The sequence below is a fragment of the Lynx canadensis genome, chromosome B1 (genome assembly GCF_007474595.2).
Source record: "Lynx canadensis isolate LIC74 chromosome B1, mLynCan4.pri.v2, whole genome shotgun sequence".
Lineage (NCBI taxonomy): Eukaryota > Metazoa > Chordata > Mammalia > Carnivora > Felidae > Lynx > Lynx canadensis.
In genome coordinates, this window is record NC_044306.2 from 148,427,951 (window position 1) to 148,454,045 (window position 26,095).

Here is a 26,095-nt window from a genome sequence, read left to right on the forward strand (position 1 = left end):
CTATGTAAAAATAACCACCGTTGTGAGAATTCTGTTGTGACTTCACAAGGCAAGTTTCTATAAGGTGAAATATCAATTATGAACCAGTATTTATCTTAATTATTTGAAAAATATGGTGTATGAAGTGGTCAGATGAATATAAAATTCCCCTTTAATACTTAAAGAGGGCCAGCATGTGTTGCTATGTCTTACTTTGTATTTCTCTGCTGACACATGTTCCCTTCTCATTGAGATTCTAATGGAAGCTTTTCTCTTCAAGTCTGGCTCCACATGTTTAAAAATACACAAGTTCAGTGAACACATCTATTCTGATAATAATAGATCTCCTATAAACCTTAGCAATGGAACAAACAACCCACTGTCTTTCTAAGACTCCTAGATATTTTGATAACTTTGCAATATACAAGCAACTTTTTAAAAGTTTAATGGAAATGAAAGCAAAACACATTTGACCGTCTGTATATCCCACATATTACACATACAGACTTTTTCTACACTGGTAAAGGAGAACATGAAAGCATCGTCAGTTTGCTATTCATTATGACCCAAAGAAAAATGCTTCTTTCTCTCAATTCAAACCTTCTGAAAGATATTGAAAAAGATAAAGAGGGGGTTAAAAAAAAAAAACTGTTTTTCTACATTCTTCACCCAAAGGTTTAATGATTGAAAAACGTTTTCCTAGAAAAAAACTAAACGCTCACCTAGCACATTAAAGATGAGAACAAAGGGCAGAGATCAGAGGAAGCTCTACATAAGGTATTATTTATAGACTGCTCACCACCCCCCAGAGGAGGAAAAAAAACACATTAGTAGAACCAGGAGTGAAAACAGATCAAGAGATCAACCACAGAGTCAGAGAAAATTTAGAATTTTAATCAAGCCCAATACTCACATGATTCACAAGTGTTTTAGCCATATCCAAAGACTCCCTGTCTCTACTCCTCTCAGCAAGTCCCTCCTAGCCAGAGAACTCCCACATGTCAATGGTAACCTTATCTGCAACCTCACCCTCAATTCCAAGACCCTCTCCCTTTCCTCTGTATCCCCCATAAATGTAAACAGTGGAGATTTTTACATATTTTCCTCACAAGTTAAAAAGCCCACATCACCACTAAAGTTCTAAACTTCAGAACTGGGCCTTGTTTCTTTCCATAAAAGTAGTTGTGAAACATTCCAAGACAGAATACAAGAACCTTTAATATTCATGTGTATGTGTTGTGTGTGTGTGTGTGTAATTAACTTAGTAGTTCTTCCCTTAAGTTGCTATTAGTACTATAGAAATAGAAAGAATGAAAGAAAAATGACAATTTTACATCACACTCTTATAGAATCCTATGGATTTGCCTAAAAGATAAAAGGTAATTGGGTTATTTCAAAAGTAATCATTTTTTTTTTTCAAAAGTAATCATTTTATAGAGTATATTACATTGGTTAACTTTAGGTATATTATCTTTTCAGGCTTGCTCACACAATCTTTAACTATGTTTGTTGATACGTGTTATATAAATCATACTTACATTTTTAAAATAATTTTGAAAAGGGGATGGAGGGTTGGGTTAAACAGGTGATGGGGATTAAGGAATGCACCTGTCATGATGAGCACAGGGTGATGTATGGAAGTGCTGAATCACTATATTGTACACCTGAAACTAATATAACACTGTATGTTAACTAACTGAAATTAAAATAAAAACTTAAAATAATTTTGAAGAGTATTTTTATTGAAGTATAATTGGCATAAAATATCCTAATAATTTCAGGTGTATATTATAGTGAATCATATTTACATTTGATGTTATGATTTATTACCCAAGCTAAGGCTCTAGTATATTAAAAGACTCCATAGTATATAAAACCGTGTCAGAATTACATATAAGGATGTTATCTATAGGAGTGATTCCTTGTTTTTATTCCTAAGAGAATTCTTAGTAGCTGAGGGAGAGAATCTTTGGTCATGGGATGTAAACCCAAGATAAATAACAAAAGCCAGCTAGAAACTCAGTAAAGGGGACTCAGTAAAGGGGAGTGTTTTAGACAGCCCTCAATTCCCTCTTATTTTTATTGAATGAGTCCCTCTTCCTATCATTTGCCATAGATCTGTATTGCCAAATACATACAATGTGACAGTGGCTCTTTTCTGCCATGATTCTCAACTGTCCAAACTACGTAAGTTTATTTTTTTATATGCACCCCTATGTTAATTGCAGCATTATTTATAGTAACCAAGATATAGAAATTGGGATACATGATACAAGGTACAAATATATATATAATAGTGATATATGATTCTGTACATATGAAACTGTGGTAATATCATATATACATGATATAAATATAATATATAATATATAATGGAATATTATTCATCCATAAAAATAATGAAATCTTGCCATTTGAGACAACATGGATGGACCTCAATAGCACTTTTGCTAAGTGAAGTAAGTCAGACAGAGATAGACAAATACCATACGATATCTCTTATATCATATGGCATATCTTACCATATGGTATCATATGGTATGATATCTCTTATATGTAGAATCATAAATATATAAATATAAATAAATATAAATATAAATACAAATAAATAGCCAAGCTCATAAATACAGACAATAGATTGGGAGTTGTCAGAGGTGGGAAGTGAAGGATAGGAGAAATGGATGATATAAGTTTAATAAAAATTTCTTAAAACAAACAAACAAAAAAAGGATCAAAACCCGTGCACTCTTTTGTGACCAATCTTTTATTTCACTCCTCTCCACAGTTTGTATTGTAGGTCACCTGATTAGACTTAAATATGACTTTAAGCAAGTTTTAAAAGTATATTTAGAATCATAAATCCCAACCAGCTGGGATTTATGGAATAGCATTAGTCACCCTCCTGGAATACACCAGCCCTTTAGGTCAAGATTTAATCACAAATGAATGAAAATGTAAAATCTCAAAACTAGCCAGTTCCCTAGAATCTATATTCCTAAGGGATAAGTATGATCTCTTAGTTCAGTTTAGCTTCTACTCCACTTTGAGTTCAGTAAATATTAAATGCTGTGATGATGTCATATCATAGCATAGCTAAGGACATAAGGAAAACTCTAGGATAATGACTATTAAATTCCTTCAAAATCTATTGTTCTGATTGTTCAAGGAATCGAGTATATTTCCAACATATGCCTTCAGACATAAAGTAATAGTTTGCCCATTTAAACAGATTGTTCGCATATAGTTTCATTCCAGAAACTACACGTGCTATGTCTATCCTCTTCACATTATCAAGGACAAATCTGGAAAAAAAAAAAAAAAAACTGAAAACTACTCAATTCAAATCAGAACCCATTAAAGAAAAGGCTAGGGCAAAGGTGCCAAAGTTCAGCCTATCCGAATGCCAATGAATTTGTTAAGGTGTCCCAGAACCATGTAATTACATTTTTTTTTTAAAAAACAGACATTTTTATTATAAAATGTACTATAAGCTACTATCCACCCTTCATAGTAACTGTGCATAACAATATATTTGCAATAAAGTTTCCTACTTTTCCCTTTGTCTTGGTACTTGACATGTTATAGGAAAATTTATTTCAGAAGTTAAATTTTTAAATGCTTGCAATTACAAAACTGTTGCAACCTTGCAGGAAGAGTTTCTTAGGTAAAGTTTATTTATTCCAAGGTTGGAAGAGAAAGAAGATGAAGAAGATGAAGAAGAAGGAGGAGGAGAAAGTACACTCAGTTGAATGTACTTTGAGTGACTGCCAACCAAACAGTATCTCTCTCGTTTATTGAAGAAAAGAGAAGGCCCACTGGGAATCACTGAATTTTGCAACTTTCCAATCATATGATTAAATGTAATTAAGAAAAGACAAGACCTCTAACTTACATGCATGCCAATTTAACAGTGGAAAATAGATGTGACCTTTGTCCTATAATATAATCCAACTATATAAGACTATTAAAATAATAAATTTCTTGCTAACTAAAAAGTGCCTCATTACACCAAAGAAGCCAAGGCTAGTGTGTATCTGGGATAAATTATGTTTTTAAGGAGACCTCTTAAATTTCTAGATCAACTGTGAAAGTTACTGCAAAACAGTATATGTAACTACAATTACATAGATGATTGGATTCCTTTTCCTTCAGCCTTCTTGTTACAGAAGAAATAAACTTGTTCTTAAATGGAATGTTTCAAAGTAATCCAGTAGAGAAAAGACAGAGAAGTCAGTATATACTGGGAAGAGAGCAGTCTCTCTCCACACCCGCATAGTAAGTGCACATATCTATGCTTGATGGCCATGCCCTATAATCAGGTTTTCCAAAGATAGACTGGGTCAGTATGCCAAGTAGAAACACAAATGGGTGTTCATTTGTGCTGTCCCACTGGAAGTAAAACATCAATACCCTTTTCCTCTGTTGGCTGGCTTTCTTGTTGAAACTTGTGATGGCTTTCCTTTTTACCCAGGTTTGGCAGCAAAAACTGAATCACACTGGGAGACTGGTCTTTAACATATATTCTCATAACAGTGAAGTCCAACATTACCCATATGAATATTCCCTGAAGGAAAACTGAAAGCCAATAACCATTTTTGCAGAGACGTCATTGTCTCAAAGAAATAAAGAATGTGAGGGGTGCCTGGGTGGCTCAGTTGGTTAAGCATCCAGCTTTGGCTCAGGTCATGATCTCATATTTGTGAGTTCAAACCCTATGCTGGGCTCTCTGCTGTTAGTGCAGAGCTTGCTTTAGATCCTCTGTCTCCCTCTCTCTCTGATGCTTCCCCTCCCGCTCCCCCTCGAAAACATGTTCTCTCTCTCTCTCTCTCTCTCTCTCTCTCTCTCTCTCTCTCAAAAATAAACATTTAAAAGAAAGAAAGAACTTGGGGTGGTAGGAGATAGCAGTAGCCCTTCTTCCTGGCTTTGGGCCAACACCAAAGCTAGACCATGGCTTATTCTTTTGCCAGTTTGTATCATGAACCTATTAGCTAATGCCTAGCCACCTTGAAAGTCTTAATAATGAGCATAGGCTTCTTCACTAATACCAAATAATCCATTCTAATTACTGCCATATTACTAAGGGTCAGTACTCGAATGACCTAACACTCAGGAATACACGAATACCCTTCAAAAAAGAGTGTTCTCTGCATTCCACTGGTCATATACAATTTCTCAGGTCTAATCATTCTATCCTTTGCACAGTCTCCATTTGTGCTCTATGTTAGAAGAACCAGTAAAAATTCAAAGTTTTAATTTTTAGGAAAGGGAAAAGTAGGGGAAAGATGTTAAAAAAAAAAAAAAGAGGGTGGAAGAGTTGGCTGTGCTTCAAACTTCATATAAAGAAAGACTTCCCTTGTGGCTACTGTGCCTTCCAGAAGTTAAATTGGGATAATTTTCCTACTACTGAAACCATTCTCTTTATTTTCTGAGACACAGAGCTTAACCTGAACTTCCTGACTAATACTGAATATGCTGTAGTGTTGGGAATCCATATAGGATATTTTTGGTCAAATCCAATCATTAGCCAACTAAAAAGTAAAGAGCATTACAAAGGATAGTATTGTGTTTTCTGAGTGTATGGGCTCACAGTAGAAACTGCATTAAGCTAGAGAAGTCTAGTGGGTTAGTTCTCTATGGAATAAAGTAAGTCTATGAATTGGGGTCTCCACAGAAGGCAAAGATCTCAATTTTATAAGTCAGCCAGAAAAATATTCATAGAACATTTTCATATATAAAATGAATCCCTTCTAAATACTAAACTTTTATTAGTCTGAGACATTTGAGAGCTTTTAATGGAGGAAAATCTCCTATCACATCTGGAAACTGGACATCATAAATGGTGGTCAGAAATTACTGCAAAAACATTCTGAAGCAGAGAATGTTCCAAGAACTAAAGATTACTAAAAAATCTGAATCATTTCTGGAGGTACAATCACCTTCCAGCCTCCCAACAGGATCTGGGTGGAACAGACTACTAAGAATCAAGGTACTATTTCTCCATTCCTTCATTCTGTTAGAACATATTTCTTGACTATGGATAGTATCCCAGGTAGTTGTAGACTAGAAATATAGTGGTGAACAAAAAAAAAAAAAAAAAAAAAAAAAAAATTCCTGCCCTCGTGGGACTTTAATTTTATTGGGAAGAGAAAATAATAAGGTATGCAATATGCTAAATGGTGGTAAGTGCCAAGGACAAAATAACAGAGGATGGAGGTTATGGAGTGTTGGGGGAAGGTTTCAACTTTAGATGGGGTAGCCACTGAGAAGATAATATTTGAATAAATACCTGAAGGAGGTGAGGAAATGAGCCATGTAGATAACTGGGGTTGCAGCAAGGTGAGCACTTCAGACAGAGAGAACAGCAAGTGTGATGTCCCTGACACAGGAACATGACTGGACAGTGAGTGAAAAGGGGAGAGAAGCAGGAGATGAGGTCAAAGATATCATTGTGGATTGTTCATGAGGGAGATAAGGGCAGGTGCAAAGAGATGGACTAATTAGGAAGCATGTGCAGTAATCTAGATGAGAAATGATGGTGGCTGGGACCTGGGTTGTGGCAGTGCTGAATGTGAGATGTGGTGAGATTCTGAGTATCTCGATATCTTGGAGGGTAAAATTAATAGGAGTTGCCAACGGATCAAGTAAGGGGTGTAGAGAAAGACAGAAGACAAGGAAGACTCCAATGTTTCCGGTTTGAGTAACTAGAAGAATAGAGTTGTTCACTGCGGTGCAAAACTCTGTAGGAGAAGCAGATCTGAGGCAGGAAGATTAGCAGCTCAATATTAGACATGTTATTTTGAGAAGGGGATTAGCCATCCAATTATTTGTTTTCAGTCATATAAGGAAAGAATCTGGGCTAGAGAACTTAAGGCAGATGGCATCAGCAATATTGATGAATTAGTTTGAAACTTAAACATAGGTCCTCTTCTGAGTTTTATCAATGGTGTGCTAGGTACCTTGGGTCTGTCATTCATCTGTTCATCAGTCAGAAAGAGATGACATCACAGAACTCCAACTTTGGTCAAGTAATATTTCTAAGAAAGTATTATATTTAGAACAGTTGTTTCTAAAGGCAATCGGTTCTCAACTAATCACACTTAAAAAAAATATGACTGCACACCTATTATGGTACCAGGCACAGTGAGGCACTGGGAATACAGTAGTGAAAGATAGACATGGTGGTCCCTGCTTTCAGATGAATTGGTGTAATGAAGAAGACAAAATGTAAACAATAATATCATATCTACATTTAATTAACCAATAGTGAGGCGTCTGGGTGGCTCAGTCAGTTAAGCATCTGACTCTTGATTTCGGTTCAGGTTATGATCTCACAGTTCATGAGATCCAGCCCCACGTCTGGCTCTGTGCTGACAGTGCAGAACCTGTTTGGAATCCTCTCTCTCTGCCACTCCACTGCTCATGCATGTGTTTTCTCTCTTTTGCTCTCTGTCTCTCTGTCTCTCTCTCTCTCTCCCTCAAAATAAATAAATAAGCATTTTTTAAAAATTAACCAATATTAATTGTGGCAAGTCCTATACAGAAGTTATAGAGTATAGGGGCACCTGGGTGGCTCAGTCAGTTAAGCATCTGACTTCGGCTCAGGTCATGATTTCACAGCTTGTTGGTTAGAGCCCCACGTTGGGCTCTGTGCTGACAGCTCAGAGCCTGGAGCCTGCTTCAGATTCTGTGTCTCCCTCGCTCTCTCTGCCCCTCCTCCATTCACGCTGTGTGTGTGTGTCTCTCAAAAATAAACATTAAAAAAAATGTAAAGAAGTTACAGAGTGTAGACTAGTGTGAGTCTATTTCCTCCTGGAAAGCACCCCCCTCCCACCAACAACACATGGTGTACTCCCACCACACATTCTCTCCAGCAGTACAGTCTCTCAGGGACTGATGACATCACCAAAAATGACACCTGTGTTCTCAAGGAAAGAAGTCCTTAAAGATGGTAAAGTATTCAAAATTATCTGAATCTTTAAGAATCTTAAACGAAAGTACAATGTCCATTTCACTCAACGTTGAATTACCTACACAGTGAACTGTTACCTCCTCCTTTCTGAGACCAGAGGTCATATAAAATAGAGCCTGTCTTTGACTGAAAGAAAAAGCAGAAAGCTACACCTGAAGTCTACTCTCTGATAGGTACTCACACAGGAATTTCAAGATGAGAATAAGAATAACAGTAGCTCTTCTGGTCACAACTGACTATACCAGTATACACACAGGGATGGAATTGTAGAGCTATGAGATATGCATGAAGTTAGAGAGGTGCAACGCAGTATCACCCTCAGTTGATAGAACAGAGCACTCAAGCTCGGGAAGACTCCATGAGTACATGACTGGCCCAAAGCTAAGTAGCCCATTAGCATCAAAGCTAAGACTAGACCAAAATCTCCCCAACACTTAATTCAGGCTGCGCCAGTACAATTCTTACTATGGTTTTTTTTCTCCTAGAAAGAAGGAAAAGAAAAAATTAAATGGAGATACTAGTAAAAGGTTCCAATTTGAAGGCCTTCTTTTGGAGGATGTTTTATGAACCCAAGGTGTACTTTATGTAGGACTTTTAATACCCAGGTTATAGGTACTGAGAGAAAGGAATGAGAGAGAGTTACTGTATCATGGAAAGAGGTCCTGAAAAACCAAGAATGAAGAGCTTCAACAGGGAGCGTAAGAGGTGGAGAAGTAGAAATGTGCTACAGGCAGCTTTTTAATAAGGAGAAAATATTAACAGAAGAGTTCAAACAAGCACACTTGCTTTAAGTGTCTGTATGTTAGAAAGACAGTTATCCAGCAAATGGAAAATAACATATTTAAGATGAGGTCTCTTTCCTTAATGCTACTAGGAGGGCCAGGAGCAAGATGTAATGATTTTTTTTTTCTGAGCACAGTTTAAATTATGGAAGATAAGAGATTATCCATGGATTCTACTCTACTTTTTTTTTTCTACTGAATTTTTTTTAAAGCAGATTGTTTCCACATGGATAAACTACCTAGAAATTCTTGGTGAGAAATAAAAGCTTCTCTACCATTATCAAATGAATTAATTTATAAAGCTTTTCTACTATTAAAAATCCTAAATGGCTGAAGACATTCAAAAGTACTTTACAACAGGGGCGCCTGGGTGGCTCAGTCGGTTAAGCGTCCGACTTTGGCTCAGGTCATGATCTCACAGTTTGTGAGTTCGAGCCCTGCATCGGGCTCTGTGCTGACAGCTCAGAGCCTGGAGCCTGCTTCAGATTCGGTGTCTCCTCTCCCCAACTTGTGCTCTGTCTGTTTATGTCTCTCAAAAAATAAATAAATGTAAAAAATTTTAAAAAAAGTACTTTACAACAGAAATAATAATAAATCCATAAACCTACAGAGCACAAGTCTCAGTAACTAAACAAAAATTACCAAAAAAATCCAATGAACTTGATGAACACTTGATTACAAATGATATGATGCATGAAGCTTTTAAGACATGCCCCAGAAATAAGGTGCTTGGCTGGCTCAGTCAGAAGAGCATGGGACTCTAGATCTTGGGGTCATGAGTTCTAGCCCCATATTGGGTGCAGACCCCAGAAAATAAATGTTCTTCCTTTAACTCCCAAAAGAACCTCATCCAGTAAAGGAAAGACTATTGGGTTAGTGGTTCTTTATATCTCACCAACTTTTACTGATCATAGATGATAAAAAAATATATTTCTTTCTGATTCTAGAATGACCTAACAAGAACCAGAACAGCAGACATAAATCTCTTTTCCATCTACATCTCTAGAAGACTTTCACTTATTTTGCTTTTTTTTTAAACCCAAAGCCATGATAATGATTTGACTTGCCTCACTTCTGATTATACTGAACACACTTGAGACTCTTCAGTAAGATACAGTGACCTATGTGTGAGCTTCTTTTGCTCACTTCTTTTTTCCCAGTACTTCATGAGTGCCTGACATATACTATGCATTCAAAAAAACACAGGCTGAGGAGGCGCAGGAAGATGGCGGCGTAGGAGGACGCTGGGCTCACCGCGCGTCCTGCTGATCACTTAGATTCCACCTACACCTGCCTAAATAACCCAGAAAACCGCCAGAGGATTAGCAGAACGGAGTCACCGGACCCAAGTGCAGACAAGAGGCCCACGGAAGAGGGTAGGAAGGGCGGCGAGGCGGTGCGCGCTCCACGGACTGGCGGGAGGGAGCCGGGGTGGAGGGGCGGCTCGCCAGCCAAGCAGAGCCCTCGAGTCCGGCTTGCAAAAGCGGAGGGGCCTGACGGACTGTGTTCCAACAGCAAGCGCGACTTAGCGTCTGGGAGGTCATAAGTTAACAGCTCTGCTCGGAAAGCGGGAAGGCTGGAGGACAAAGGGAGGGTGAGCTGCGGAGCCCCCGGACGACAGAGCTCAGTTTGGCGGGGAACAAAGGCGCTCGCCAGCGCCATCTCCCCCGCCCATCCCCCAGCGAAAATCCCAAAGGGAACCGGTTCCGGCCAGGGAAATTGCTCGCTCCGCGCAAACACCCAACTCTGTGCTTCTGCGGAGCCAAACCTCCGGCAGCGGATCTGACTCCCTCCCGCTGCCACAGGGCCCCTCCTGAAGTGGATCACCTAAGGAGAAGCGAGCTAAGCCTGCCCCCCCCTCCCGCCGTGCACCTTGCCTTCCCACCCCAGCTAATACGCCAGATCCCCAGCATCACAAGCCTGGCAGTGTGCAAGTAGCCCAGACGGGCCACGCCACCCCACAGTGAATCCCACCCCTAGGAGAGGGGAAGAGAAGGCACACACCAGTCTGACTGTGGCCCCAGGGGTGGGCTGGGGGCAGACATCAGGACTGACTGCGGCCCCGCCCACCAACTCCAGTTATACACCACAGCACAGGGGAAGTGCCCTGCAGGTCCTCACCACACCAGGGACTATCCAAAATGACCAAGCGGAAGAATTCCCCTCAGAAGAATCTCCAGGAAATAACAACAGCTAATGAGCTGATCAAAAAGGATTTAAATAATATAACAGAAAGTGAATTTAGAATAATAGTCATAAAATTAATCGCTGGGCTGGAAAACAGTATACAGGACAGCAGAGAATCTCTTGCTACAGAGATCAAGGGACTAAGGAACAGTCACGAGGAGCTGAAAAACGCTTTAAAGGAAATGCAAAACAAAATGCAAACCACCACAGCTCGGATGGAAGAGGCAGAGGAGAGAATAGGTGAACTAGAAGATAAAGTTATGGAAAAAGAGGAAGCTGAGAAAAAGAGAGATAAAAAAATCCAGGAGTATGAGGGGAAAATTAGAGAACTAAGTGATACACTAAAAAGAAATAATATACGCATAATTGGTATTCCAGAGGAGGAAGAGAGAGGGAAAGGTGCTGAAGGGGTACTTGAAGAAATAATAGCTGAGAACTTCCCTGAACTGGGGAAGGAAAAAGGCATTGAAATCCAAGAGGCACAGAGAACTCCCTTCAGACGTAACTTGAATCGATCTTCTGCACGACATATCATAGTGAAACTGGCAAAATACAAGGATAAAGAGAAAATTCTGAAAGCAGCAAGGGGTAAACGTACCCTCACATATAAAGGGAGACCTATAAGACTCGTGACTGATCTCTCTTTTGAAACTTGGCAGGCCAGAAAGAATTGGCACGAGATTTTCAGGGTGTTAGACAGCAAAAATATGCAGCCGAGAATCCTTTATCCAGCAAGTCTGTCATTTAGAATAGAAGGAGAGATAAAGGTCTTCCCAAACAAACAAAAACTGAAGGAATTTGTCACCACTAAACCAGCCCTACAAGAGATCCTAAGGGGGACCCTGTGAGACAAAGTACCAGAGACATCACTACAAGCATAAAACATGCAGACATCACAATGACTCTAAACCCGTATCTTTCTATAATAACACTGAATGTAAACGGATTAAATGCGCCAACCAAAAGACATAGGGTATCAGAATGGATAAAAAAACAAGACCCATCTATTTGCTGTCTACAAGAGACTCATTTTAGACCTGAGGACACCTTTAGATTGAGAGTGAGGGGATGGAGAACTATTTATCATGCTACTGGAAGCCTAAAGAAAGCTGGAGTAGCCATACTTATATCAGACAAACTAGACTTTAAATTAAAGGCTGTAACAAGAGATGAAGAAGGACATTATATAATAGTTACAGGGTCTATCCATCAGGAAGAGCTAACAATTATAAATGTCTATGCGCCGAATACCGGAGCCTCCAAGTATATAAAACAATTACTCATAAACAGAAGCAACCTTATTGATAAGAATGTGGTAATTGCAGGGGACTTTAACACCCCACTTACAGAAATGGATAGATCATCTAGACACACAGTCAATAAAGAAACAAGGGCCCTGAATGAGACATTGGATCAGATGGACTTGACAGATATATTTAGAACTCTGCATCCCAAAGCAACAGAATATACTTTCTTCTCGAGTGCACATGGAACATTCTCCAAGATAGATCATATACTGGGTCACAAAACAGCCCTTCATAAGTTTACAAGAATTGAAACTATACCATGCATACTTTCAGACCACAATGCTATGAAGCTTGAAATCAACCACAGGAAAAAGTCTGGAAAACCTCCAAAAGCGTGGAGGTTAAAGAACACCCTACTAACGAATGAGTGGGTCAACCAGGCAATTAGAGAAGAAATCAAAAAATATATGGAAACAAACGAAAATGAAAATACAACAATCCAAACGCTTTGGGACGCAGCGAAGGCAGTCCTGAGAGGAAAATACATTGCAATCCAGGCCTATCTCAAGAAACAAGAAAAATCCCAAATACAAAATCTAACAGCACACCTAAAGGAAATAGAAGCAGAACAGCAAAGGCAGCCTAAACCCAGCAGAAGAAGAGAAATAATAAAGATCAGAGCAGAAATAAACAATATAGAATCTAAAAAAACTGTAGAGCAGATCAACGAAACCAAGAGTTGGTTTTTTGAAAAAATAAACAAAATTGACAAACCTCTAGCCAGGCTTCTCAAAAAGAAAAGGGAGATGACCCAAATAGATAAAATCATGAATGAAAATGGAATTATTACAACCAATCCCTCAGAGATACAAACAATTATCAGGGAATACTATGAAAAATTATATGCCAACAAATTGGACAACCTGGAAGAAATGGACACATTCCTGAACACCCACACTCTTCCAAAACTCAATCAGGAGGAAATAGAAAGCTTGAACAGACCCATAACCAGCGAAGAAATTGAATCGGTTATCAAAAATCTCCCAACAAATAAGAGTCCAGGACCAGATGGCTTCCCAGGGGAGTTCTACCAGACGTTTAAAGCAGAGATAATACCTATCCTTCTCAAGCTATTCCAAGAAATAGAAAGGGAAGGAAAACTTCCAGACTCATTCTATGAAGCCAGTATTACTTTGATTCCTAAACCAGACAGAGACCCAGTAAAAAAAAAGAGAACTACAGGCCAATATCCCTGATGAATATGGATGCAAAAATTCTCAATAAGATACTAGCAAATCGAATTCAACAGCATATAAAAAGAATTATTCACCATGATCAAGTGGGATTCATTCCTGGGATGCAGGGCTGGTTCAACATTCGCAAATCAATCAACGTGATACATCACATTAACAAAAAAAAAGAGAAGAACCATATGATCCTGTCAATCGATGCAGAAAAGGCCTTTGACAAAATCCAGCACCCTTTCTTAATAAAAACCCTTGAGAAAGTCGGGATAGAAGGAACATACTTAAAGATCATAAAAGCCATTTATGAAAAGCCCACAGCTAACATCATCCTCAACGGGGAAAAACTGAGAGCTTTTTCCCTGAGATCAGGAACACGACAGGGATGCCCACTCTCACCGCTGTTGTTTAACATAGTGCTGGAAGTTCTAGCATCAGCAATCAGACAACAAAAGGAAATCAAAGGCATCAAAATTGGCAAAGATGAAGTCAAGCTTTCGCTTTTTGCAGATGACATGATATTATACATGGAAAATCCGATAGACTCCACCAAAAGTCTGCTAGAACTGATACATGAATTCAGCAAAGTTGCAGGATACAAAATCAATGTCCAGAAATCAGTTGCATTCTTATACACTAACAATGAAGCAACAGAAAGACAAATCAAGAAAATGATCCCATTCACAATTGCACCAAGAAGCATAAAATACCTAGGAATAAATCTAACCAAAGATGTAAAGGATCTGTATGCTGAAAACTATAGAAAGCTTATGAAGGTAATTGAAGAAGACTTAAAGAAATGGAAAGACATTCCCTGCTCATGGATTGGAAAAATAAATATTGTCAAAATGTCAATACTACCCAAAGCTATCTACACATTCAATGCAATCCCAATCAAAATTGCACCAGCATTCTTCTCGAAATTAGAACAAGCAATCCTCAAATTCATATGGAACCACAAAAGGCCCCGAATAGCCAAAGGAATTTTGAAGAAGAAGACCAAAGCAGGAGGCATCACAATCCCAGACTTTAGCCTCTACTACAAAGCTGTCATCATCAAGACAGCATGGTATTGGCACAAAAACAGACACACAGACCAATGGAATAGAATAGAAACCCCAGAACTAGACCCACAAACGTATGGCCAACTCATCTTTGACAAAGCAGGAAAGAACATCCAATGGAAAAAAGACAGCCTCTTTAACAAATGGTGCTGGGAGAACTGGACAGCAACATGCAGAAGGTTGAAACTAGACCACTTTCTCACACCATTTACAAAAATAAACTCAAAATGGATAAAGGACCTAAATGTGAGACAGGAAACCATCAAAACCTTAGAGGAGAAAGCAGGAAAAGATCTCTCTGACCTCAGCCGTAGCAATCTCTTACTCGACACATCCCCAAAGGCAAGGGAATTAAAAGCAAAAGTGAATTACTGGGACCTTATGAAGATAAAAAGCTTCTGCACAGCAAAGAAAACAACCAACAAAACTAAAAGGCAACCAACGGAATGGGAAAAGATATTTGCAAATGACATATCAGACAAAGGGCTAGTATCTAAAATCTATAAAGAGCTCACCAAACTCCACACCCGAAAAACAAATAACCCAGTGAAGAAATGGGCAGAAAACATGAATAGACACTTCTCTAAAGAAGACATCCAGATGGCCAACAGGCACATGAAAAGATGTTCAGCGTCGCTCCTTATCAGGGAAATACAAATCAAAACCACACTCAGGTATCACCTCACGCCAGTCAGAGTGGCCAAAATGAACAAATCAGGAGACTATAGATGCTGGAGAGGATGTGGAGAAACGGGAACCCTCTTGCACTGTTGGTGGGAATGCAAATTGGTGCAGCCGCTCTGGAAAGCAGTCTGGAGGTTCCTCAGAAAATTAAAAATGGACCTACCCTATGACCCAGCAATAGCACTGCTAGGAATTTATCCAAGGGATACAGGAGTACTGATGCATAGGGGCACTTGTACCCCAATGTTCATAGCAGCACTCTCAACAATAGCCAAATTATGGAAAGAGCCTAAATGTCCATCAACTGATGAATGGATAAAGAAATTGTGGTATATATACACAATGGAGTACTATGTGGCAATGAGAAAAAATGAAATATGGCCCTTTGTAGCAACGTGGATGGAACTGGAGAGTGTAATGCTAAGTGAAATAAGCCATACAGAGAAAGACAGATACCATATGGTTTCACTCTTATGTGGATCCTGAGAAACTTAACAGGAACCCATGGGGGAGGGGAAGGAAAAAAAAAAAAAAAAAGAGGTTAGAGTGGGAGAGAGCCAAAGCATAAGAGACTGTTAAAAACTGAGAACAAACTGAGGGTTGATGGGGGGTGGGAGGGAGGGGAGGGTGGGTGATGGGTATTGAGGAGGGCACCTTTTGGGATGAGCACTGGGTGTTGTATGGAAACCAATTTGTCAATAAATTTCATAAAAAAAAAAAAAAAAAAAACACAGGCTGAAGTTAACTGATTTGAATTAAATTACAGACTATAAAAGGCGTGTCTTAACAATTTTTCTTGTGAAAGTGAAATATATTGAATCTCCATGTGATTATGACAGTGAGAGACCAATAACTGCATTATATCTAAGTTTTTATATTATATAATTGCTGTATATCCTAGAATTACAGCGTGGAGTATATAACGGAGTCTACATCCAGAAAGAAAGTAAAGCTCTATTATCATGAGACAAATGAAGCCTTAGATGTATCGGTAGTGCTTAACAATGTACAAAGTATTTCCATATGTATACACGCATATAGACATGTATATAAATATCCATGCTATAATTAGACAAATATTAAGTAGTATTACACTTACATATATTATCTATCTTATATTGCATTCATATATATTATATGTAGTAGATCATTTTATTGATGATGAAATCAAAGTTCTGAGAAACTGAGTACTGGGCAGCTAACAGGTGAGAAATCTGAAATTCAACTCAGGTCTCTAAACTTCCAATTCAAGTGAACGTTCTACTTGGCTTTTTGTTGGATACTTAAAAGATAATATATTTTCACTTGGAATAATGGCAAGTTTGTGGATAAACAGTCATTGTCTTTGCAACCTCCCTCCTAACTGGGAATGGACAAAAAAATCAGACATGATTTCACAAGATACCCTGGCATGTGGAGACTGTGGACACATATCTCTAGCCTATCATGTTAGGGTGCTTGAGTTTATCTAAGACATTTTACTATTAAACAGCATACGAATGGAAGTTTACTTCTAATTCCTTATACAGGTTAAAACTGTAGCAACACGAATCAATGAAACAATGTTCCAGCAGTGGACTAAAGGGTGCCCTGCATCCACATCAATACAAAAGAGAATTAAAAGAATCCTTTCATTCCTTAACCCAGCCAACATGATGCTCATCAGTTATTCAAAGTGCGAAGGAGAGAGAAAGATGCTCACGGACAACAATCTTGCCCTGCATTTGATTCCCCAGGTCAGCAGTGCACAGCCAGCCATGTCTCACCTCGCTGTCTCCTTCCACTCCATCTCCTGCCCATCCACAGCCAGCAGCTCATCCAGTTCAGTGAAGAGTTGAGGGGGTGTGGGGCTGTCATCCTCCTCACCCAAGATGAATCGGATACGTTCTGCAGCAGGAGAGACTGCGGAAGTGAAAATACTGCGGTTAAACACTGGCTGGACAACCCTGAGGAAAGTGTAGCTTCGAGCTCTTCCTCTGTCCCCAAGGCTATTGGACTTCCCAGCCATGTTTTCCGTGGACATCCTCCGTGCTGGGCCTCCCTTATCCCCAACCTAAAGACAGAAAGAACTCAAAGCCCTTCTCTGTTCCTTCAGTCCTAAGCTGTATCTCAGCTCGCCACCGCTCTCCAGGACAGGGCTCCGGTTCTGTGTGGAGTGTCACAAAGAACCTTTAGCCCTCAGATGAGCTGAGGTCCAACCACATGACCTTCCCTCCTTCCCCACTTATGACCCATCCAAAATTAGTAGACAGAAACCAGCCTGAGCCAATCACTTCTTCTACAGCAATGGGAGGGGGCAACAGAGCACTCCAATCCTGAGTTACCCCAGGCCCTTGCCTCCCACCCACCCTCCCTCTGTCCAATGCCTAAAGCTCATGCCCTCACAGGATCCTTGCTGCCCGTAACTTGCTAAGTGCAAAGTTGATGAGGGAATATTTAACAAGATGGGGCCTCTTCTTTACATAATGGCAGTACCCAAAAATGTTTAGTCACACTTCAATACACTTGAAAAACAAGCCCAAGTAAACTATTGTACACCTGAGGAAAAAAACTTTTCTGACACACTCAAGCACATAATTGAATGCCCTACTAGCTCCTTTTGACCCTATCTCCTGAAAATCTTGTAACAAAAAATTAACTAGAACTTCCCTCAGGTTGTGGTTAATTTTCCCTTTTTTTTTTTTTTTAAAGGAAAACATCTGAAAACTGATGGCCATATTACAAAACTAAGGCACAGAGATACTCTTTAAAATCCCTGGGTAAAGCCAAGAATGGTATATCCATGTGAATGTAGTCCAGGTACACAGATACATATGTGTGTATGCACACACACACACACACACACGCAGAAATATATGTACTCCATAAAAAAAGAAAATTCTTACCATTTGAAAACTACTATAATAGGACAGGATGCAATGCCACAGATCAGAAAATACTACAAATAAACTCATGGAAAATATTCAACCTAACTAGTCATCAAAACTAATTATGAAAGTAATGAGGTGTCTGGGTGGCTCAGTCAGTTAAGCATCCAATTCTTGATTTTGGTTCAGGTCATGATTTCACGGTCATGATCAAGCCCCACATCGGGCTCCATGCTGTCAGTACAGAGCCTGCTTGGGATTCTCTCTCTCTCCCTCTCTCTCTCTGCCCTTCCCCTGCATGCTCTCTCTCTCAGAATAGAATAGAATAGAATAGAATAGAATAGAATAGAATAGAATAGAATAGAATAGAATAGAATAGATGTTTTATCTATGAAAATGGCAAATATTTTCAAAAATGATCATCCCAATGTTGCCAGAGATTTAGAACATGTACACCAGCACCTCTCAGTTTATGTCACTGGTAGAAGCCTAAATGGGAATATCTCTCTGAAGGGAAATTTAAAAGGATATGAAAATGTTTTAAAAGTATATATATCACGTGAGCCAGTAATGCTACCACTAAAAAGACATTCATTCCGAGTAATAGTTGTTATCTCAAAGACTGAGGTATCCACTGCAACACTGTTGATAACTGTGAAAAATAAAAGCCTAAATGTCCAAAAAGGATTGGTTAAATAAACTGTATTACAACTATCCAATAAACCCATGTAGTTATAAAACATGAAGTCAATATTATTTTTTGACATATATACAAGATTAAATGAAAAATAAAATTGCAAAATCATGCAAATAAAGTGATCCCACCTTAGTAAAGAAAAAAATACAAATATATCCACAAAATAAAGTCTGGAATTGAGAGAGCCCTCACTCTGCATGGTTCCAGTGTGTGTGAATTCCAGGCACCACCATTTAGTTAAAGAACACCAGTCCCCCAATAATACAGTTCAAATTTCAGTTATCATAGTGTATTAACTGTGAGTAATTGCACAAAGGACGAATTTCACTGCTAGCTCTTCAGTCCATAAGTTACTATGTAAATAACATATATACATCATGATCAGTGACCAATCATAATGCTTTTTGCAAAGTCTGTCAGTGATTGGTCACTGGCCATCTGGTACCCAGTTCATATGCAGGCAGCAAAGTGTGTATCTGTGTTGCCTTCCTACCTTTCAATGATAAATTCATATAATATAAATAACCAAAAGAGGGAAGTAGCCAAAAGAGATGAAAGTCGAGTACAGACAAAAAGTGATATGGTAGAAATGAAATCTGTGTCAAATGTAAAAGGGGTTACAGAAGACAGAACGCTGCTCATGGGGAGGTTGACAATGCTGCCAATCGACATGTGAGAGAATCTAGACACACAGTAAAAAGGCGCACAGCGCAGCACACAAACTTCACAATGTAAATAACGAAAGTGGCTGAACCAAAACAATAAAGATGTCCTAGAGGAAGTGATGCTAGCAAAACAGAAAACAAACAAAAAACCCACACACATTAAAAAAAAAAAAAAAACTCACATTAAAGGAACTCTCAGAGACATTTCTTGACATGGAAAGCAAAAAGGAGAAAATGTTGGAAGCGGATCCAAACTTAGAGAGGAGTATGCAATTCGGTTGGGAACAGAAAAGATGCTTGCTTCATATCATAAGTTGTACAATGGGACGAAGGCAAGCCTATTCAAACTACTTCTGAGAAGATTTTAAGAAGAAACAAAACACTTTAATCTCAATGCTTCTGATGATTTAGAGTGTGCTAAATATTACTTTTACTATTTTTTTCATTTTCCTATATCTTTATAGCAAACAGCAAGAGAGATTTCAATGACACGGCAAAATTTTTTAAAGGTCAAAGAAAAATAGTAGCTGTTCTCATTGATTATTAGGATTGTTTTGCATTAACTTCAGCTTGAATAGTCATATTTATGGCCTCGCATTACCACGCAAAGCAAGGACGGGCTATATATACAACTTTTAAATGTTATACAGTTTATTTCTAGGGCTTCTATTTTCTTCCTTTCACTTTTCTATCTGTTCTGCAGTGTGCACAATTCATTCATGCATTCATTCAGCAGTATTTATGGAGTACTGTCTTTGCTCTAAATAGGCTTAGTTTCAGGCTCTGAAGATAAAGGAAAAAACTTGACAAGATCCTTGTTCTTATCAAGTTTACATCTCTAGAAAGGGATGCAAACATTAACTAATTGTTCAGTGAATAATTAATTGCTTAAATGAATGAATAAATTAGTACATAAACCAAAAAAATATATCTGCAGACTGTTCTGTGTTTGTGGAACATTCAAATAAGATAATTGAATATATATTAATATAAGATACAATATATTTAATTTCAGTAATTAGAGAAAAAAATGACTGTGAAATTTCTTAACATCTCTGTGAGAAACAAAAATGAAAGTTCCAGAACTTTTACGTAAAAAGACTTGCAATGCCTTTCCAACCAAGAAATGGAAAGTGTAATCATTCTAGAGAATCATGGAAGTCATGAAAGAAATGATGGGGGTGGATAAGAAGTGATGAGTACAATTTGGAATCTGTCTAAGACTTCAGACTACTAAAAATGTGGTTATACAATAGTGGTTCTGAAACAGACAATCAGAGATTTGATGGACTTTTCATCAACGTTCAACATCAAAGATTGCTGAGGTAGAACTGGCTTTTGGAAAGGAAAAATGTACATTTAGAGGATCAATTTTTTTGTTCATTTCTAAAAACGTGATGTTAGTCCCCACCTCTAACAGAGAAGAATAAATCTTTCTCCTCATTAGAAAAGAGACTCTACCTGCAGAGCCACAGCACATATCTCTGCTCAGCTCTGATCCAAGGAGCAGTACTCTGAGATCCAGGATCCTCAAATTAGGAAAGCACAACTCACTGCTTATCAGACAGACTTAGCTGTGGCTTCCACACACTGGAATGGAAGAAGGCTGTGACATTACTACCAGTTCACACTCTCTGGGTCTCATGTGTAACTTGTCTTATGTACTAAGCACAGCTTCTGAACGACCAGTATAACAATCCCCTTTGGGATAAAATTCCAAAATCTTGTGTCATAAACTCGCTTGATACTCCAGTAAGTTTCTTTCCTCAGTTGCTCCCCTAAGGTTCCCCAGAAATTAGAAGAGGCCACAGCAATTGTACTGCGAATACAGACCTATGGGAAGGGCATACTCTGTAGCCAGCAAATACATCCCTTCCCCATTTCTAACATCATTCTTAACATAAAGATATGCAGAATGAGAGTCTCCCTAATGAAGGATGTCAGGAATTCATTTTTTCCCCGTAACTTTTAATAAAATAGGGAAATGAGCTAAATAGAAGACATAGCATTGAGATTAAGCATATAGACTCTGGAACCAAACTACCTAGGTTTGGATCCAAACTCTGCTACTTTTATGCTGTATGACCTGAGACAAGTTAATTACCCTTTCTGTGTCTCAAGTTCCCCACCTGAAAAACAGGATGGTGATGATCATTACAGAGGCTAAAATACAAGGTTTAAATTAGTTTAAAAATTGCCAGCCCTTACCAGCAAAACCTGACTAGCTTCTAAGAAAGAAAGTACTCACAGATATTGGCCCTAAGAGCCCCTATATGTTGAAAATATATAAGGTAGGAAAGAAAAAGGCCAAAAGTTCTGCACGTGTTACTTCAGTGAATTTAGTAGCTTTGGTAATGAGAACATAAAGGTGTACCTTTCTGGGAAACAGCCAATAAAAGAACAGGGGAAAATAAACCTTTTTAGTCTCACTTTAATACGGGAGGGGAGAAAACATCAGAAAATCAACCTGCATTACAGATGAATAGATTATGATTCTAAGTAATAACTAACCTAGTTTCATCACAAAAGAGAACCTGGAGAAAAATGAAAGAGAGTGACAGGGAGACAGGAAATAAGGGAGAAAAAGAAAAACTGTCAAATTAATCCAATCACCTTTGTCAGAACAGAAGGCCTGTAGATCAAAGCCAAGTTAATGCCTCTAATCTGCCTTGATTTTTTTTTTCTTCTTTTTTTATTCTGCCCTCTGGTTAGAATGTGTTTTGGGTTTTTTTTTTCAAAAAAAACAAAAATACCCACTCCCACTGCCAGCACCCACAGCACACATCACGTACACATCATCACAACCGAATGATTGCTGAGCCTGAACTTGGCCTCAGAGCAGCCACTGTCTATCAATCAAAGATGATGTATGAGAGGACACTTCACCATGCCTGGCTAAACAGTCAACTCTCAGTTTGCCTTTCATGTCACATTGGGTCCAATCTGTGTGTCCAACCAGTCTCCTACAACACCCCAGAAGTGTCTGGTGACAGAAGAACATACCTGCTCAGTTTTGCACCAAGCTCAGCCAGGAGTCCCAGTGTCACAAGCAAGCTCAGAGGTGTTTATTGCTGCTGTCACAGTTCATCTGCTAACCTGTGTCCCAGAAGATGGGCAACGGCAAGAACAGAAACCTACCCTGGCCCCGTTCAGGAATGAATTTAAGAATTTCCAGAGAAGGACCACAACCTCAGCAGAAGGTAAACAGAATTTTGTGATTATGGGTAGGAAGACATGACTCTCTCTTCCCTAGAAGAGCTGACCTTTAAAGGACAGAATTAATCCAGTTCTAAGTAGAGAACTCAAGGAACCTTCACAAGGAGCTCATTTTCTAGCCAAAAGTCTGGATGATGACTTAAAACGTATTAAGCAATCAGAATTAACAAAGAAGTGGACGTGGTTTGGACAGTGGGAGGCAGTTCTGCTTATAAGGAAACTATGAACAAGCCAGGCCATCCTAAACTAGCTGTAACAAGAATCATGCAGAGATTTGAAAGCAACACATTTTTTCCATAAATTGATTTGGAGAAATGTAAACTTCTCCCAGAATACCCAGGTGTTCTTTCTGGTGTCCAGGAGGAAAAAAGTGTTATGTATAAATTTGAAGTGTATAAAGATAACAATTAATGTGAATGTGTTTTCTGATTTACTTCAAGTTGCTCCCTCTCCCCTCTAATTATATATTTTAATATTAGGAAAAAAAGACTTTGGTTGACTTTAGAACAATGGGTAATTATTTCTTTTTTTTCCCCTTAATCTTTTTTAATTTGTTTATTTTTTTAATTTACATCCAAGTTAGTTAGCATATAGTGCAACAATGATTTCAGGAGTAGATTCCTTAATTCCCCTTACCCATTTAGCCCATCCCCCCTCCCACAACCCCTCCAGCAACCCTCTGTTTGTTCTCCATATTTAAGAGTCTCATGTTTTGTCCCCCTCCCTGTTTTTACATTACTTTTGCTTCCCTTCCCCTATGTTCATCTGTTTTGTATCTTAAAGTCCTCATATGAGTGAAGTCATATGATATTTGCCTTTCTCTGACTAATTTCGCTTAGCATAATACCCTCTCTTTCCATCCATGTAATTGCAAATGGCAAGATTTCATTCTTTTTGATTGCCGAGTAATACTCCATTATATATATACACAACATCGTCTTTAACTGGATAATTATTTCTAAGCAATGTGTTTTATTTATTAATCTTAATCTTAACTAGACTATAATTAAGATTAATCTTAACTAGATTATGCCAAATACCATTTGTGGAACTTTTCTTATTATCACTGTCTGAATACTCATCAAGGATGAGCACCTGCCTAGGGTAGCACATCTACCAAGGCACCAAAGTGGGAGAATCCCCAGATAGCATGGGTTGAAACCACGACCTTCAAAGATAGGAGCAAGACAGATCTGTGCAAAAGTCTGAAGTAAATTATACATAGAAGAGCTAGAACTCAGATATTAACAGAAAATTAGATCAAAGTAGGGACATGAATTACTCTATGTATATCACACTTCTGAAAAAAAGTTCTGTTTCCTCAAATAGGAAATCAGTGAGTTGAGAACTCCAGTATAATCCATATGGATAGTGAAGAAGCAGGTAGGAGACCATCCTTTGAAGGTTAAAAGATAAGGTCTGAGATATCTAAAAACTCTGTTTCTGATCTTGGGTGAGATTCCATGAGACACTGCAATATAGAACAGGATTCTCTTCACAAAAAAAGAATAATAAGAGGCATATGGCTAAAATTAAAAATTCAAAGGCATAATGAAGTGAAAATGGATAATGCTAGCAACCAAAATTAGTAATTAGAAACTAAACTTCACAAAATTATCAAATTAAAATTAAAACATGTTTTATCCATCATGTTAGCAAAGACTTTAATTGTTAGATACCCAAAGAAATAGCCTTTTCTTCCTTGTAAACTTATATAAACTTTTTAGGGTGTAAGTTAGCAATATCAATTAAAAATCAAAATATTCTGGGTTTGGAGCCAGAACTTCTGCTTCTAGAAATTAATCTTGAACAAAGAGATGGACCCAAGAGTATTTGTGGCACCATTTTTTTTTTTAGCTTGGAAGCAGCCCAGCTGTTGATCAGTAAAGAAACAATGGAAGGAAGGAAGGAAGGAAGGAAGGAAGGAAGGAAGGAAGGAAGGAAGGAAGGAAGGAAGGAAGGGAGGAAGGGAGGGAGGGAGGGAGGGAGGGAGGGAGGAAGAAAAGAATATACCTGCTCATCTTCAGATCTTTTTTTTCATTTTTCCTGTCTATTTATAGTCTTTTCTCTCCTCTCTATCTAACTCTGACTCAATTTCCAAGGCCCAGCTGAAAATTCTATCTTTTCTAATAACTTATATTAACCATTCACAGAAACATGAATCTCTCCTTTATTCAAACCATAACAACACTTTGCCTGAATTATCATTTGGGCACCAACAAATATATATCCTGGCCATTATTACCAAACTTTTGTTGATGTGACCTCTCTCAAAACTAATCACCAAGCTCCTGGAAGACAGAGTTTTGTCTATGTACTTTCCTTAAAGACCAACACAGTTCCATGTACTTAATCATCACTTGAAATATTAATGAGTTAGATATGGATGAATAAACCCTGGACATTTTCAAGTACATGAAGACATAACCATCTGCAAAAGGAAGCCTCCATTAAGAGCTTTGACATGGAAAATACCTCAGTTTTAGAAGCTGTCCTTCTTCCACCCTCCCCTTAATCCATCTTTGCAGTAGCTTGCACAGGGACCAAAATACAGTCACCGTTTCCTACTGAGTAAGCTGCAAATAAAAGAATGAACACTTCGACCAAGCTATTTTCCTCTGGTAGATGTAATCTCTTCCTACCCTGAGGGACCACAACATTTAATCTGCACTTCTATTAAGATATTTACTATCCACCACTTTGTGTGTTATCCATTGCTGTCCTTGGTCTTTGCACCTCTACCAAGCCAACCACCTGCTTCTTCACTCACCTAAGCTATTCTTGTTGCCCACCTTGTGCACAGTCAAGTTAAAAAAAAAAAAAAAAAAAAAAAGAGAGAGAGAGAGAGAGAATGGATATATGAATAAGAAAATGAATGGAAGAATAAACAATATATATTCTGCCCCAGTTTCTGACAAAAAAAAAACCACTTTCTTTCTTTGCTCCTTTCCTCTGCTTCCCTGAGGCTTACCAATAATTAAAATATAGTTTTACATTCTCATTTGATAACTTAATATTTATTAGTTTTTAGTGTATGAGACACTACGTTATTTGTTGAGAGTGAGATAAGGTCCCTAACCTTGGGGAACAATGGGGAAAATGCTATCATTAAGAATGTAATATGCAGTTACTAACATTTTTGAATGGTTAAATTGTACCAGGCACTGTGTTAAGTGTCCTTCAGTTATTATCTCTTTTATTTTACACAAAAATATGAATTATCTGCTGTTATCAGTGTCTTGTATTACTCATATTACAGGCAGGGAAACTGAGTATTTAAGAGACTAAGGGACTTCCCCAAGATCACACAACTAGTAAGTGATATAACCTCAACCCCGCCTGTGTTATTTCCAAGCCCACTTTTTAGCCACCATTCTCTAAAAGATGATCTCATTTTTTTAAAAAAGTGCTACATGAACAGTACAGATAGTAAATATACTGAATTTCAGAAGAGGCAGAAATCATAATGGCATATGAAATAGTCCTAAAGTAAA

General features: G+C 38.3%; 1 protein-coding gene and 1 pseudogene across 2 annotated transcripts in view; one reads left to right on the top strand and one right to left on the bottom strand.

Annotated features, from left to right (window-relative positions):
* The window catches only part of SLC4A4 (solute carrier family 4 member 4), a 348,118-nt gene that overhangs the window by 193,222 nt on the left and 128,801 nt on the right, over window positions 1-26,095 (bottom strand). For both annotated transcript variants that reach the window (XM_032592973.1, XM_030313719.1), the window contains exon 4: window positions 16,923-17,058. In XM_032592973.1, coding sequence (XP_032448864.1) covers window positions 16,923-17,058 — 136 coding nt within the window. The remainder of the gene's footprint in view (window positions 1-16,922; window positions 17,059-26,095) is intronic.
* Window positions 22,481-23,012, top strand: LOC115511682 (annotated as a pseudogene).